Source organism: Cornus florida, unplaced genomic scaffold (genome assembly GCF_030987335.1).
Source record: "Cornus florida cultivar Cherokee Brave unplaced genomic scaffold, ASM3098733v1 CherokeeBrave_3.0.0_Hap2_Chr01, whole genome shotgun sequence".
Classification (NCBI taxonomy): Eukaryota; Viridiplantae; Streptophyta; class Magnoliopsida; order Cornales; family Cornaceae; genus Cornus; species Cornus florida.
In genome coordinates this window covers 85,342,186-85,360,722 of record NW_026775571.1, presented here as the reverse complement: position 1 = coordinate 85,360,722, position 18,537 = coordinate 85,342,186, and the positions used below count along the sequence as shown (strand labels likewise).

Here is an 18,537-nt window from a genome sequence, read left to right as displayed (position 1 = left end):
CTCTTGCCTGAGTTCCTTGAGAAGGAAACGCTGTGGTTCATTTGATAGACAAAAAGGCTCTTAAAGCGGAATGTGGTGACTTAGAGTGGAGCGTATGGCCCCCTGGTTGTTAAACGCTCTCCTTCCGGCCTTTATTTGCTTTCTACATTGAATGATGTGGTTGGTTTGTTGGTGTAAAAAAAAAAAAATTTGACAACCTTTCATAACATTATAGCACCAATAATGGGATATATATTGTCCATGTTAAAAGAAGGGGGAGGAATATGTGGGATGGGATAATGCGTCAAAAAAATATCTTACCAATATGTCATGTCAGCCAAATGAGGTTACATTGTCCATGTTAAAGGGAGGGAGAGGAATATGTGGAATGGGATAGTGCGTCAAAAGAATATCTTACCAATATGACATGTCAGCCAAAGGAGGTTGCGCCATGCATTGTGTCATGCAAGCTGCACGCGAGCATTCAAAAGAGCTTTTCATGGCGTCTGATTAGTATGGGTAGAGAATATGGTTCTACATTCTTTTAGGATTGAATAGAGAATTGTAATGTATTAACAGATTCTATAAGGTTGTGATTACACGTAGAAAAGAGAATTTTTTAGAGAAGTAGAGTAATATAGAATTATAAATATTTAGCATATTTATTTAGAAAGTTCTGGAGGGTAGTTGGGATGCTTATAACTAAGGTAAGAGTTTTATTTGTAAATAGCACATACTCAGTGTGAGTGAAAAGCTGAGAAGAAATACGTTAAAGCTATTGTTTTTTATAACTATTATTTGACTAGTAATAATACAATATGAAGATATTATTGAGTGGCGCTCTTACTGGTAATAATATTATACCACTGATTTATCCCCTCTAATAAATAAGAAACATAAAACCAATATTCGTAGTGTGATTGGTAAGTGATTGATAAGGTGTGAGGGTTAGTGTGAGTGGTAGTGGTAGTGGTAGAGAAAGTTAGGAGTTCAAATTAACGGAATAAGAAAAGGGAAAGTTAATACACATTTTAACTTTTGAGACAAAGAAATTAAATTTTGTAATCAAATAAACTAAACTAATGAAATTACAAATTTGTACTCACCCGGTATTAAAAGTTATGTAGCCATATGTTAAAAGAACAAAATTAGTCTAGTAATAATGGCACCACACTCTCACATTGGACAATCAAACATTATTCTTTGGAATATGACCAATTATATCAATTCAATGTAATAATAAAAAGGACTACCACTACCAGGAACCTTAATCATAATTAGCCGGTAAGGACCGTAAGGTCTATACGATTCTCACAATAAAGAGCATTTTGGGCTATGTGGGCCTTTTTGTTCTTGCTCTTTTGTAATGTTCTAATTGGGCTCATTTACTCCAAACAAGTACAGCCTCATCCATTTACTGCCCAACATTTTTTTTTTTTTTTCCTATAAAAAAATCCACCAATTCATAAGAAAAACTTAAAATTAATCTTTTAATTTGGAAGGTTGAGATGATACTATTGACTTACTTTTATTTTTTATTTTTTTAAATGCTAGAAGGTTTAGGAGATGCCATGGAACTTTCAAGTTTGCTTAGAATTGTTGCTGCCATGGCTCGAAGAATGAAGAGTGGATTTAATATTTAGGCCACAATCCACATATAGTATACAAATGAAAATAAAATTTTAGTGGATGCTGGATACATTCCATTATTGTTTGGGGGTAAAAAAAGGAGGCATGCAATATATATGTGTGTGTGTGTGTGGAGGCTTGAATGTCTATCTTGTATTTTGAAAGGTGAAAAAGAAACACTAATTGGTGTTTTGTTTTTTTGTTTTTTTTTTTGTTTATACATTGAGAATGTCCAAATAAGTATATCTTAAGGTCTACATTAATTTTTTTTCTTCATATATATATATATATATATATATATATATATATTAGTTCTTCATTAAATAATTAAGAACACTGTATCAACTAACGATATATATATTTTAAAATTCTGACAAAAATAAACTTTAACAAGTTGATTTGAAGTGTTCTAAACCACATCATCAAGCTAGTGTCAAAATTAAATATTAATAAGTTAATTTGAAGTGTTCTGAATCACATTGTTTAGTGTTAGCAATGATGCAATAACAAATTAAAGATACAGGTAACCATTATATTTTAATTTTATACTTCTCAAGAATATATGAAACATTATAAATATGAACATGTGTATTAAGCAAGGCAAAATTCACAAACATGAGTTCAATTAAATTCGAGATTAATGAATTGGCTTGTTTATTAAAGAACTTAACAACAAAGTTTGAATTTGACTTGTTTACGAATCGGATTGAGTGGAGTTTAAAATAAGTTGGTCTCGAAATGCTCATAAAGACATAAACAATTCGATTAAAAATAAAAATAAAAGCCTCTCTTTGCTGCAAATAGGAGCGTGTCTTTTAACCAAAAAAAAAATAATAAAAAAATAGGAGCGTGTCTTGTCATCGACTGAAGGCGCGTCGGTCTCACCAGTCTTCTCCGCCACCAAAACACAACAGAATATGCGAATAAACTAGAACTCTCCAAGTGCGTAACTTAGTAACCGTCACCTTATCGTGAGCCTTCTGGAGAAAAACCCTATCAAAACCTCCAGTACTTCAAACCCTTTGATCGATCGTAGTTTTGTGTTTGATCAGTGATCATATCGAGTATTTTCGTGTTCTGGGTATTATATACACACAGTGACAGTTATATATATATATATATATATATTTATATATGGCGAAAAAGAGGAGTGTTGGGGATTTGAAGGAGGCCGATTTGAAGGGGAAGAGGGTATTGGTTAGGGTTGATCTCAACGTGCCTTTGGATGACAACTTGAATATCACAGATGATACTAGGATCAGGGCTGCTGTGCCCACCATCAAGTACTTAATGGGTCATGGTGCCAAAGTCATTCTTTGTAGTCATTTGGTATATTCATTTTACCTCAATTACTGTATTTTTCTTGGGTTTATGTTTCATTTCAATAATAGTTGTTAAATGTGTTTTCTTAATTAATTTTATTGATTATTTGATTTGATTTTTTATTTTTGAACTTGTTGCCTCATTATTTATAATTGGGTTCTGGTTTTTTTATTTTTTTTAAATTTTATTTTACAGCATTTTGTATTTGTGTTTGGTATTGGTAAACTGGGCTCTAATTCTCTAACTATTAACTGTCAATTTATTGGAATTCAGTAGTATTTTTTGGCTATTTGATTTCCATACTGTTCACTCATGACTCTGGTTCATTTTCAGTTACTAGTCTGTGTTGCCTTTTGATTGTGTATATGCTATTTCATTTGAGGGTACAAACATTCAAGATGGGTTTTTGCTGCCATTTGGTTCCATACAAATGGACCCAAATACGAGCATTACGAGAAATGACCTACTTGGTTATTTCGATGACATCATTTAAGCGGGAGGTTCGACCATGTCCTCATAATGAATGGTCTAGGTTGGGCGGCAATGTGTGCTAGATTATATTGTATTACCTAACTTTATCTCTCCCACCATAGTGAACATTGAATTTGGCATGGCACCAAACTCTTTACAATGAAATTCACGTGAGTTTTACTTTTTTAGAAACATGTGAGAGGCATGGGGTAATCACAGTGAGAGTGGTGAGAACTGGAGAGTCGGGATGTGAGAGCAGCTGATTAGGCCCTAGGATAATTGTGTAAAGAATATAAAACACGGGAAAAAGAGAGACTGAAATGGAGGCTTCAAATTGGTATAGATGGTGACTTGGGGGAACCTAGTCTTCCCAGCCTTAATAGGTAGAAGTGAACCCCCATGGTTCGGTCTAGACTGACCAAAAGTTACTACTACATCAAGACACGTGTTCCTTATATTGGAGGTTCATGGCGTTCACATGGTAAATTAGTTGACTTTCTATTTTACAGTGTTGACAACTTTTTGACCCAATAACTAGTATGGTACTTTAACAATTTAATGGTGCTCAATTTTCCTTTGTATGTTAGAGTAATGATCAGATGTACTGAGCATTTATTCATTTTGCTCTCTCTGTTTTCTTTGGTGGGTGGGGGGATAGAACTCTGCATTTTGAACCGCCTACTTTGAAGGGAAACGGTGTGCCTCCTAATTAGTGTTCTTGGGTTGCAGATTTCCGTGTTGATTATATTGTGCAGTGGTGATCAAATGAACTTTACATGGAATTGCAAGGCATTTAAAAACACCAATGATGACATAAAACAAAATCAAATATTAAAAAAAAAAAAGAGAAACAAAAAAGAGATTTACTTACTTCAGTGGTCCTTTACTTCTTATTAGGCTCATGTATGCGATCTGTTACCTTTAATTGTGTAGAGTTCTAGCTTAATGATAATCTGGAGTATATTTTGTGGAAAACATGATAGGGGGAAGCCTGACTTGCTCTTACAAACAACATCTGAACATAGCAAGTAGGGTGGTCCACTATTACCCAAAATTTTGTGATTGTCACAAATCCAAAAATCTTAATGATAGTGAATTGTGACTCCACGGATTGTTTGGTCCTACAACTATTTTGCATAGTTTTAAGTTACACAACATGCAGGTATCACTATCACCAGTTGCAATACTGATTCATATTGGCCAAAACAAATTTGTGTAAGACAGAACTTGGTAGAACAATGCGGTAGCTATCTCAAATCATGTCTAACAGACATATAAAACGTTTGGAATCTTGTTAGATAGAGTAAATTTCTTACCAATATTAATTATATGCTTCCTTTTATTTTCTTTTTATTTTTTAGGATAAGAAATAAATATTATGTGATATTTTCAGAAAGAGACAATCATTTTTATAAAAATTCTCCAAATTGACTAGTCGGTGAGAATATAATCACAAGTAGACATTATCAACTTTAAATTTAATTCTAATGCTTGAATAATTATCAAAATGTAGTCCTCTGAAAGGACTGTTTCAGATGGTTTTGGGGCAGTTCTGAATCCAACATGTCAAAAGATTATTCAAAATGTAACCTGACAGTCCAATGTGTTTCTTAGAACTTAATTTTAATCTGAATCCAATTTTGATCAGACTCTTATTTTGATTATGATGTAATCAAACTATTAGTAATCATTGAATATATGTGGTTTAAAAATGATAACATCATAACAGTGATGATGAAGTATTACACTGAATATGGTGGATATTTTAGGTGTAATGGATTAGATGATGAACTTAGCGAGAGGGAGAGAGTATCAAACTTCTTGAGCTGAACCTCTTCCAAGGGTCTTTAAGTACTGCTTTTAATGTGTGGGAGAGGTGTTACACGGCCTAGGAAGTGTCTGAACCAGCAAATTTCCCTTATTTTAGCAAGCTGTGGACAAGGGACCTACCCCTTCAGATTGTCTTTATAACAAAGGGACATTTCACATCGTGTTGGAACAGACAAGTAGTTTATACTTTATAGTACTAAGCACTTAATGAAGCGAGTTGGTTTTTTAATGAGATGGGACAAGGTGGAGGAGGCTCTGATTTTCACTAATAAAGACCACTATAAGTGGCCTTCATTTGAGGGCCTCCTTGATAGATCTTAGCCCTCAGTCGTGGAGCCAAGACCTTGGTTGCTCTCTGAGGGATACTTGGGCCCTGCTCCCAGCCTAGTACTACGAGGTGTCCTCAACTTGACAAGGTTCTCATGGTGGGAAAGATCCCTTGTCAAGGTCTTCGAGTGAGTCCTCTTGCTAAGGTTATTCAAGGAGAATAACTCATCATGAAGCCGTTCGGATAAGGTCAGATTTATCAGAGCAAAAGAACTACTCATCAACTTGTTTGTGCGAGGTTTATCTGAGGGAAAAAAGTGCTTGCATCAAGTTTTAGCGGAGGAATGGTGGTCTTTGCCCTTATATGTCACTGGCAAAGTTATTTGAGGAGACGATGTCCCAAGTATAAGATGCCTTCTGAGAAGGCTAGGGCCCCTTTTAGAGATCTTGTGTGAAGCGTCTTGAAGCTATGTTGAGTGGATAGAGCTGCTACTGAAAGAAAAAATGAAAAATATTTAGGTTAGAATCGAATTTGTTTTCAGGGTTGTACGCTTCCTACTTTTGATAATTGTATTTCATGTTGTTTGGCCACATGGACTGCCACGTCAACTGCTTGTGGCTTCTAATCTTGTGTGATCAATGCGTACAAGTGCGAATGTATACCTAGTTACCTACATCAAACCATATTTAATAAGTTATATGTTATGTCATACATGAAGTAAAATTTACATTATATAATATATAATGTATAACAATACCAAAACAATGTACTTTTATATTATGCTTTATGAAATTGGACCTAATCAAACCTTTTTCTTCTCTTTCCTTATTTTATGGTATAAGACACACATTTCATCCCAACTGGGAGACAAACCCTCAGTCTTCTCTTTGGGACCAGAGGAGATACCACTTAGCTAATGCTTGTTTGTGATTTAATCAAATCAGATCAATTGTTTCCCAATATGTTCCTTTAGCCAATAGATTTGTATCTTTAACATATTATAAAGCCAAATTACTTATTTGATAAAGTTCAATGGATTGATTTTGGAGAATATGAGTTAATTAATTTGATTAACTTAATTAGAAATTAACCCATCACTAATCAGTTGGTCACTACCCAAGTCACATTCACATGGACAAATTAGTTAGGATATGATCATGGGAGGCTACAGCTTTGGTCAGTACTTTTTTAAAAAAATTCCTTTTTTAATGATAGTGCTGACTAATTATGATCAAATTTCCATGGTACCTTCCAAAACAACCCATTTTTTATTTTTTTTATTTTTTATTTATAAGTAAAACTGTATAAAAGCGCTCAAAAGGGTAGCGGATGCTCCTTTCCTGGCCCCACAAAAAATTAAAAATTAAAAATGGAAAGAGGGTTTGATGAATATAGCCCCCTTAAAATCTCTGTGGTTGCACAAGTGTGAATACGTAGGTTACTTATGAAGAACATGGGGAGAAAATTAGATAAGAAACTTCTTGTGCCTTTTATTCTTGATGTTATAGAATCAGATGATAGATTTATCGAACCTATTACCTCTTTATATCATTAACAGAGTCTTCTTAAGCTTCAGGCTATAATTACCCATTAGATATTTTCTGGAATTTTGAGTCAAGTTCTTTTCGACCTAGAATGGGTCAGCCTAGTCAGCCTTCATTTCCATCTTTAGAGAGGTGGTCTGGCCGTTGAAACAAACTGAAGGCCGATTGGATTGGATAACCTTGCGTGAATACAGTGATACTGTTCTGATGAGCCTTTTTCCATCAGTAAGACATTGTGAAATTTGAGTTTTTGATACATCAACTATAGTCTCAAATAAGTTACCATTAAGCGAAGTACTATTTTCAGTAGTCCTGTGTGTCAAAGAGTTGATCTTGTATCATATCCTAACCGTACCAATATCTTTTACCAAGTTGCTGGTAATGCATTCTTACTATTAGACTGCATTGATGCAATTGGTCATATTCTTCCAAATGGTTGGAATATAAGGTTCTGTCAAGCTGAGATGAGTTAATATTGGTGTTCTTCTATTATGAACAACTCTTATATACAACATTCAGTATTTCCTACATGCATCTGTGTTCTATATGACACCGTTATCTTTTGACGAGATATATCTGATCCAAATTTGATTCCTTACAAATGCCACACCTTACATTGCAGCTTGGGGTCTCCATTTCTGTGTGCAGTAGTTCCTTAACTCATTTTTCATGTTAGAAAGCCTCCAATAATTATTTAAATTCTAATGTATGCTCATCGAAACAAAAAGAATTCTATTATGATTTTGTTCTTTAAGACACTGTCACAGGCTTTTAATATTGAGTGGACTCCAATGGACTCGGCTCAATCGTAAGTGGAATTTACTGGTTGTAATCTCGTTTTGTTGTAATGTTGTTTGCACATTTTAATTGGTAACTCACAGTCGCGTAAAAAGTGTTCTTAGATCAAAATGTTGTTAAGGTTTGTGACTCTCTGCCTATTTCGTAGTAGATCGCATCTGGATGTATTTGCGTATTATAATCAAATGAGATAGTCCTCTAGGGCTAGGGGTCAAAGACCCAGTTCCATTAGCTGGCTGACATTCATAAAGAAAGAGACATCTGCTGTTTTCGTTCTCTCTTTTCCAGTCTTTCCTTTGTGCTTGTTATAGTATCATTTGTAATTTCTTTCTTCATTCTCTTATTGATTAACTTTATATCATTAGTGTAGTTTGCTTGATTACAATATGTCTTGTCTCTTTGAATTGCTTGTCTCAAATACTGAAATGTGTGTTAATCTTTAGTTTTCTAAGTCTTTTCCACTCTAATGGAGTAATGGATTTATAGGGGTGCTGAAGTTTGTAATTCACGTGGTTAATAACTCTTCTCCTGAATTGTTGTTTTCAGGGACGCCCAAAGGGCTTCACACCCAAGTATAGTTTGAAGCCACTTGTGCCTCGGTTATCTGAGCTCCTTGAAATTAAGGTGTGCTTTCTTTAGCAATCAAGTGGAGTTCAAATCATGGTTTTGTTTTTTTTTTTCCTCCCTCTGTTTTGCTTGTTAATTTGGTTTATTTGCTTTGAATAGGTTGAAATGGCCAATGATTGTATTGGTGAGGAAGTCGAGAAAATGGTGGCAGCACTCCCTGAAGGAGGTGTTTTGCTTCTTGAGAATGTGAGGTTTTACAAGGAGGAAGAGAAGAATGACCCTGAGTTTGCAAAGAAGCTAGCCTCTCTTGCAGACCTCTATGTCAACGATGCCTTTGGCACAGCTCACAGAGCCCATGCTTCCACGGAAGGTGTTGCCAAGTTTCTAAAGCCCGCTGTTGCTGGTTTTCTTATGCAGAAGGTGTGGTAAGATATATTGACTTGCGGGCATATCACACTTTAGAGTTGTTTGGAATTTCTAAGGTACTAGTCTAATTCCACCACTTTTGGGTACCTCATTTAAGAGAAGAACCAAAAATAAATCTAAGGTTTGGTTTTCAAACAGCATCTCTATATCCGATTATTTTGGATTGAACAACTCTATCATGCAATTTGACATCAAAATGTTTAAACTAAATCATTGTATTTATATATTCAATCATTTGGGATAATGAAGGTAGTTTTTTTTATATATTTTTGGTGGTTAAAGTATTGGTAGTGGGGGCTTTTCAGTTATAATAAAAGAGCTGCTTATGTACTGGACAGTTGTAGTTAGAGAGCTCAAAATTAGCACTTATATAATTATTGTTTTTAAAATATATCATCAACCACACTGATTGATAATGTGTGAAACAATTGTTTCCGATGTTTATGTTAAAGATTTGAACCGCAACATTCAACCTAGAGAACTCCAGTGACGCTGTTCGTTGTTATCATGGTTTTTTTTTTTTTACATGTTATTTTTATTGCATGCCCAATTTGTTGAACTTTGAAACCATGTACCTTTTTAGGAACTTGATTACTTGGTAGGAGCTGTGGCAAATCCCAAGAAACCCTTCGCTGCCATTGTTGGTGGCTCAAAAGTTTCTACTAAGATTGGGGTAATGGAGTCTCTCTTGGCAAAGGTTGATATTCTGCTGCTTGGTGGAGGTATGAAATTTACATTTTATAAAGCCCAAGGACACTCTGTGGGCTCATCCCTTGTGGAGGAAGACAAGCTTGATCTTGCAACGTCACTACTTGAGAAGGCCAAGTCCAAAGGGGTTTCGCTATTACTACCAACTGATGTGGTTATTGCTGACAAATTTTCTCCAGATGCTAACAGCAAGGTTTGTTTTTCTGCCCTTTGAAATCTCATTGCAGCCTTGGGATTTTAGGTAGAAAGGGATGAGAAAAATGCATTCAACTTGATCTGCTACTTCTATACTAACAATGCTGTAAAGCAGTGGAAATTTTCAGACTTTTTGTATTGGTTCTGCTTTTAAATACACTTCTTCTTTTCTTACACAGTAAAGAAGAATATGAATGGATAAACTTGAATTTTAATCTTACTAGGGTTTTATATGAATATTTTTTCCATTATGTAGAAGTTGTAGAAAAGTCAATTGTGCTTTCTTTGGTAAAATTAGAGGCCATGATTTGGGGAACCAACAAAAGATAAGCATTGTGGGGTTGAAATGGATATTCTAAATCAATTCTTTGATTTGTAATGTAATAATGTGTGCTGGCTTATAAATTGCAAGCGATACCTGTGCAGGTTGTGCCAGCATCTTGCATCCCAGATGATTGGATGGGGTTGGACATTGGACCCGATTCGATCAAGACTTTCAGTGAAGCGTTGGATAGTACTAAAACTATCATATGGAATGGACCTATGGGTGTGTTTGAGTTCGAGAAGTTTGCAGCAGGAACAGAGGTATGCCATCGTTACTTCGATATGGGATTGATTCTTACAATGACATTTAGTTTTTAAAACAGATATTCATCGCATATAGGAACTTTTGATAGGTAAACACTTTTTTAAAAAAAATTTCATAGGTTAATGAATTTCATAGGGAGGCAACTCAAGTCAGCAAAGACTTATATTGTTTGGGTATGTTGCATAAATCCTTGTACCTTTATTGCTTAGGTAACTTTTTGCACTGTCCCAATCCACGTATTTCTCCCCCCTCCCTCCACCTCATCTTTCTTTCGGCCCCTTCAACATGGACAATATCCTTTACTTGTGCTATACTGCTATAATTGGTTGTCATTCGACATGGCAAAACCATTTTAACCTCCTTCAATTTTTCTTTCCAATTTGTGTCACCTCGCGTTATCATGGACCGATTATATTTTTACTTCTGTACTTTCTTGTCTTGCCTCTTATCCAACTTCCTCATTTTGGTCACACTTATCAAATGAGCATGACTAATCTCATGATTATATTTATAGCAATGTATTGTGTAATTCATTGCATTTGGGTAGGCTACATGAATCCATCTTGCATTCTAGAATTTTGGTCATCCTATTATCGGGAGAAGTGTAGCGGAATTGTTTGGAAACCTATTCTTTATATCAAAACTGCCATCACACTTTCTTTGATTGCTTATTAATTCCCCAATTAATTCTACCATGTTCTTGTTCAAGCAACAACTTAAATTTATTCCTGTTGGAAACTGAGGTTTATCCGTTTTCTATTGCAGGCAATAGCAAGGAAGTTGGCAGATCTGACTGGGAAGGGTGTGACAACAATTATTGGAGGTGGTGACTCGGTTGCTGCGGTGGAGAAGGTAGGGCTTGCAGACAAGATGAGTCATATCTCAACTGGCGGTGGTGCCAGCTTGGAGCTTCTCGAGGGCAAGCCTCTTCCGGGAGTTCTTGCTCTTGATGACGCCACCACAGCCGCTCTCTGAGGCAATTCCCCCCCTAATCTTTCCACCATCTTCAGCACATTTTGCGGGGATTTTGTTAGAACAGTTTGTATTATAAATTGAGCAGCATCTTTAGAGCCATGTATCTTTATAAATAAAAATAATGTGGCTCTCTCAAGCTGGTTTGGTGCTGTGGACCAGGCTATGGTGGTGTATCGCCTGTGATCAAATTCCATTAACATGGATTGCACTTTTTTTTGAAACCACCTCTAATATTTTTCTTTATTTTAAACCTTTTTATCTTTTTTTCTCTGCGTTTAAGAATTCAAAATACTATGTTTTACAAGTTCAGTGGTCGAGTTGATCCAAATGGATTACACTTGTTCGAGATTTGAGTTCAATTTTCTTAACTGAACAATCTTGAGCTCCACTTATGTGTTTCGATAGGTTGGGTTGAGTTACAAGTTTGACAGAATTGTTAGGATTTGTTTTGTTTTAGTTTACCCTCTAAATTGAACCAAACTAAGCCGTGCTCCTACCCAATCTTGACTCAAGTTTCGAATGCATTTCCATACTCAATTTCTAAATAAATTTAAACAAAAATATACATATAAATTTAAAACTATGAATTTTATAGATTTATAGTTAAAAATTTCTTTAGAAAATTATAACTATAAACAAAAATTCAACAATTAGTTTTAAAATTCTAAATCTTGTAATTAGGAATTAAAATATCATGAAAATTAATTAAAAAAATAGATAAAATGCATTTTAAAATAATCCAAATAACTCCGAACTGGGGCAGGCTAAAAAATAAAAATAAATAAAAAATTTGATGGTATTTTCACATTTGTTTTGTCTTTTTCCTTTTTTGAAGTTTATTTATCAAGTGTCTGCATTCTCCATACCGATATAAAGGTTCTAGTTCAAATCATGATCAACTAGAGATAGATAGTTTGGTATCTACTCATGACTTGCAGAAATTGCTAAATTCATCTTATTTTTATCAACTCGTTTCTAAAGTTCTACCACAATTGGAGTATTTCATAATTTTTAGTTGTGTTAATTCTTTATTTTTTGAAAACTAAAATGGTCTGAAATGGTATAAAATTGAAGTATTTCATATTAGAGGGTCACAAGTGTATATTTGTTTTTGATATATGGAACATTGTTGATGGACATTACATGAAGTCTGTTCGGCTTAGAAATCATTTCTCTCGTCTCTTCTAAAATGCAAATAGACATTATAATAATGGAAATGAAAAGTGATTGTGTAACCAAGTTGAATCATTTTTGCATGAAGTGTGGTATCATGATCATGGTATGTGACGTAACCTAATTTTGCATGGTTCTTGATTATAAGGCCACTGGCACCTTGATTAAAGAATTATTTTAGTATGAAAAAATATATATATAGAGGATGAGAATTTATTACGTTGAAAAATATTTGAGATGTTGAAGAAAATTAAATTTACTTTATTATAAAATATTAATTTATTCGTTAGTATAGTTGAATATAAGTAGATGGGCGACTACCTTCATTTGGAATGTAATTACAACATCAAGTCAAAGCAAGTATCAATCACATTTGTGGTTATGCACGTAGAAGCAAATATACATTTTTTTCAAAAAAAATAAATCAATTATAATGATATGTGTATTATGTAAGTAGGATATTGCATTCAGTATTACAAACAAATGTTTAAAACCATTAACTATATTTTATGTGGTCGATGAATTTGAGGACATCCTGGATAGAACTGAATGATTTATTTTAATTTTAACTTAATTAAAAAGGTCATTCATTACCGAACAAATATATATGAAACTTATTAAAATCACTAAAGACAATAATAATAATAATAATAATAATATATTGATGGCATTTTCACGTTTGTTTCTCCTTTTTCCTTTTTCCTTTTTTGAAGTTTAATTTTTGAGAAGTGGCTAAACTCATCTAATTTTTATCAACTCATTTCTAAAGTTCTACCAAAACTCATTGGTTGATGAATAAACAAGTAAAGTTGAGCCGGCATTCAACACGTTTGTATTTTTTTTAATGAGTATTTTTAACAAATAAAATTGCTCCTCAAGACCTTAGACCATTTTAAAGATAATTGTAAAGGGTGAAAATACTTTGTGCTAATTCTTTGTTTTTTGAAAACTAAAGTGGTCTCAAATGGTATAAAAGCGAGAGTATTTGTTTTAGATATGGAACATTGTTGATGGACATTACATGGAGTGTGTTTGAGTAATGCTTACCACATATATTTGTTGCTTCTCTCTTTAAAGAAATGGGAAGTGATTGTGTAATTAAATGATCATTTTTGCATGAAGTGTGGCATCATGATCATGGTGTGTGACTTAGCGTAATTTCGCATGAGTCTTGATTATAAGGCTATATGCACTGGCCTCCTGATTAAAGAATGATTTTAGTATTAAAAAAAAAAAAAATAGGATGAAATATTATTATAGAGAGTTCAACAATATTTGAAATATTGGAGAAAATTAAATCTAGTTCATTTTAAAATTTTGATTTAGCATTTTGTAATTTGTTCCGAAAGTCATTAGTATATTCGAACATAAGTAGATGGCGAATTATTGCGAGCAGAGTTACATCTTCTAGATATGTTTATTTTTACTCTCTTTCCAAATCTTCTTCTCTGTCACCACAGATAAGAAATGAATGTAGTTATGTACGTATCGACTATCCTTTTCAAAAAAAAATTTGTAATGATGTGTTTAAAATGGTTAACTACATTTTTTTGTGGTCGAATAATGGTAGACGTTAGTGAATTTGAGAATTCCACGTATAACTGAATTATTTTTTATTTTAAATTAAAAAGGTGATCCGATCTCACGGACAAGTATATATATATATATATATATGAAAATAATAAATTATCAGTGGGTAAGATTTGAACATATTTACTAGTTGTCTGATGAACCTACAAACCGAGCACTTGTATTATCTAACTATGTTTTGAATCTAATTACACAAATAGTGACATAGTAAAATAGACATTAAAAAAAAATACTAAATTAGTCCTAATCGAACCGTGACACGTGTACGAATAAATTTGAATTTCCTTTGATTGGCTTAAGAACATAAGTTTTGCATCACAATAAATTAATAAACTAAAGATATACCCGTTTTCCAAACTCTACTCCTTATTTACAAAAATATGTTAATAAAACCATTTTTTTTCTTATTAGTAATTTAACATACTACATTATATCTATGTTACTCTATGATTTTATAAATAATAAATGCACTTGGAGTATGCATAGAGGAAAATTTATGTAAGTAGCAGTAAGACTTGATTTAGAATAAGGGTTAATTTCATTGACACCTTTTTACATTTGGCCAAATATTCTCTCAAAAGAACTTTTGAAAATTACTCATCTTATATTGTTTTTCATTTACACTCCAACATCTGACACCATATAAAATGACTTAAATTCCCTTTGACTTTGTTAAAAAAAAAAAAAAAAAAAAAAAAAAACATTAACATAAAGAAATATACTAAGGGACTAAACTATCCCTAAAAGTTTTGCAAATTTATAATTATATACTTATATATATATAGAGTAATGATCTCTTGCTCCCCATGGAGTAAGAAAATTTATCCGCACTTTCTATTGAGACCATTAGATCTAATCTAACGTTCACTATAAAAACCCACCTATATTCTTTCCTTTTAATACAAAACCAGTATCACTATTTCTAGTTTCCAAATTTAACATTTACCAAACCACTAATTACAATAATAAAAGGTAATTATTCAAAAATATATATATAGAAAATTCTTCACCTCTGAAAATAACGTCTCTTTCAAACAAAGACCTACAAGAGTACTTTTTCTTTCTCCATACAAATTGAATTTAGTACTTTCTCTTTCTCCATACAAATTGAATTTGCAAGTTCTCTACCGCCTTTGTCTCCTTATAATCATAAGTAAATAAAAATGAATCATAATTAAAATTTAATGGATTAAAATATCTTTTTTATTATTTTTTTTTCTTGTCTCTTGTAATTTTTTGTTTGAGAGAAACATGATTTCCATAGAAGAAGAGGTTTCAATTTTTTTTGGGAGTAATTGCCTTTTATTATTGTAATTAGTGGTATGTAAATATTAAATTTAGAAATTATAAATAGTAACAATGGTTTTATATTAAAAGGAAATGATGTAAGGAGGTTTCTATAATAATCGTTAGATTAGATCAAATGACCACTATAAAAAGTGCGGATGAATTTTCTTGCTCCATAGGGAGCAAGAGATCATTACTCTATATATATATATATATATATATGCCACAAGTTGCCGCGGGAAATTTTTTTTTTTCTATTTTTCCCTGTGACTGTTAAAAGATTTACAAATTATATATATGTATGTATGTACAACACTACCCCGCCCCCCAATTCCGAATCTAACCCCACTTATATAGACTTATATATATAACGATGATTACAGGAACAAAGAGCCCAATTTCAACTGTATGTATGTTTTCAACTGTATGTATGTGTGTGTATATATACCCAATTAACAGATATATTATTAACCTAATTTGAACAAACTAGATTACAATTCTTAATGTTTAAGTTGATATAGAAACTACTAGACATGTGCACCACGCATGAACTCTGATATGGCATACACTGATGGGAATATCGTAGTATGGAAAAGCCAATGTTGTTCTGATCGATGGCAAGAAGACTCCACTATTGATGTTTTCACATTGGTTTGAATGTTAAATTTTGATTATGTTATTTTGGACAGTATGAATGGATCTGGGACATAGGTGACTGATGATTGAATATCTTTCTGCTAGTCTGGGCTGTGTTAAATGTTTGTCTGATGTATTAAACAAGCAGACCACATTATAGGTTATTAAAGATGATTAAAAGAATGATGAAAAAATATAACCCAACCTATGGATCATCAACACATCAAAATCCTAAATTATAGGAATTTCGGTTTGGAGGGAATAATTAGGGGTATAATGGTAATTTAAGTAATATGATATTTTATAATAAATAGGATTAAAAAATTAGGGGCAAAGTTGTCTTTTTCCACTTTTTAACGAAAAAGTAAAAATGAACTTAAATTATATTAATTTTCGAATGATATTTGAATGTGATATTTGGTCAAACTTGAAAGACTATCAGTAAAATTAATCATTTGAATAAACATATTTAAAGCTAGACCATATTTTAAAATAAGCTCTATCTATAAAACTGGACCAATATATCAAAACTGTGTTTCAGCAGTTCGGGTGGGTTCAATTTATGTGGTTCATAGGTTTGGTTCCAATTTATCCTCTAATAAATTGAACCAAACCGAAGTGTGCCCCTACTCTATCTTCACTCACTTTCGGAATGCATTACCATACACAATTTTAGAAATTTTTGTTCTAAATAAATTTTAGACATTTCTTTAGAAAAATATAACTATAAAAAAAAAAATTCAACAATTATTTGTATAAATTCTAAATCTTGTAATTAGGAATTAAAATATCATGAAAATTAATATAAAAAAAATAGATAAAATACATTTTTAAATAATCCAAATAACTACGAACAGGGGCATGGCCCTAGATCTAGGGCTGAATTACTATCTCAATAACCAACAGGCTACAAGTGGACTCACTAAAAAAAATTAATGGCATTTTCATATTTGTTTTTTCTTTTTCCTTTTTTGAAGTTTAATTTTTCAGTGTCCGCATCTTCTATACAAATATAAAGGTTCGAGTTACTAGAAATAGATAGTTTGGTATCAACTCATGAGTTGCAGAAGTTGCTAAACTCATCTAATTTTTATCAACTCATTTCTAAAGCAAGCTGGGTTTAATGGGAAAAGTTGAGGTAGCATTCAGCACGTTTGTATTTTTTTTAATGTTTATTTTTAACAAATAAACAAATAAAATTGCTCCTCAAGTGTGAAAGTACTATAGTTGTGTTAATTTTTTATTTTTTGAAAACTTAAAGTGGTTTGGAATGGTATAAAAGCAAGAGTATTTTGACATTGCTGATGGACATTACATAAAGTGTGTTTGAGTAAGTTTACCACATATATTTGTTGCCTCTCTCTCTTTAAAATGCAAATAGACAACAATGGAAATGGAAAGTAATTGTTTAACTAAGTTGAATCATTTTTGTATGAAGTGTGGTATCATGATCATAGTATGTGAGTGGTAATTTTGCATGAGTCTTGATTATGAGAGCACATATGTATTTGATTAAAGAATTATTTTAGTATGCAAAAAAAATAGGATGAGATTTTATATTACACGGTGTTTAAAAATATTTGAGATTTTGGAGAAAACTAAATTTAGTTTGCCCTACGATTTTAATTTATTATATTGTAACTTATCCCATATGCATTCGGATACACGGATATAAGTACTAAATTAAGATAGTGTGTATTGTAATTATATCTGTTATTATATAATCTTTTATCTTGTTCTCAATATGTATTCTAAGGCTATGTTTGGTGTGAGTGAATAGAATGAAATGCATTTGTTTCTATTTTCTTGTTTGATGTGTCACATTAAAAGTGGAATGGCCATTCCTAGGGAATGCCTATTCCATCAAAAGGTGGAATGCCCCTTCACTTCTTGAGGGGTGGAATAGTTAATTTTTTATATTTACAACCAAACGGTGAAATAAAAATCATTATTCTCATTCCATTCCATTCTCATTTCATTCCCACCTATATTCTCATTCCATTTCAATTTATTCCACCACATCAAACATACCCTAAGAGCATGAATGCATGATTTTGATTCTTGTAGAAAGCACCGATCTAATCTAGATACGTAAAGCAAGTATCAATCCCATCCCGATGAGTCCCATTTTGTACGTTGCACAGTAAATTTAAAATTATAATGATATGTGTATGTATAGCATCCAATATTACTTAACAAATATTTAAAACTATTGACTACACTTTTTGTGCCCCATTAAAGAGAATTTTATATATAATTGAATGATTTTTTTTAATTTTAACTCAATTAAAAAAAAAAGTATCTAATGAAAGATCATAAAAGGCACTAACCCGATTTTGAGCCATCTACTCAAAAAATAAACAAAAGGAGTATCTAATTGATCTCGAGTTCATAAGAGTGAGCTTTAACCCTATCAGTTTATGTGGTATACAAAAGATATTATTGTTGTTACTTTTATTTTTGACTTTATTTTATTTTTATTATTTTGACTTCATTTTCTTCTATTTTATTACCTTTCAATGGACAAATACACTAAATTAGACATAAAA

At 32.5% G+C, this 18,537-nt stretch overlaps 1 protein-coding gene across 1 annotated transcript; it reads left to right on the top strand.

Moving 5' to 3' along the window:
- The first annotated feature begins 2,544 nt into the window (after nt 1–2,544).
- LOC132303928 (phosphoglycerate kinase 3, cytosolic-like) lies at nt 2,545–11,568 on the top strand. Its single transcript, XM_059801384.1, has 6 exons — nt 2,545–2,937; nt 8,389–8,466; nt 8,569–8,829; nt 9,419–9,736; nt 10,165–10,323; nt 11,093–11,568. The coding sequence occupies exons 1-6, from the start codon at nt 2,743–2,745 to the stop codon at nt 11,300–11,302; spliced, it is 1,221 nt and encodes a 406-aa protein (XP_059657367.1). The 5' UTR covers nt 2,545–2,742; the 3' UTR covers nt 11,303–11,568.
- The last annotated feature ends 6,969 nt before the right edge of the window (nt 11,569–18,537 follow it).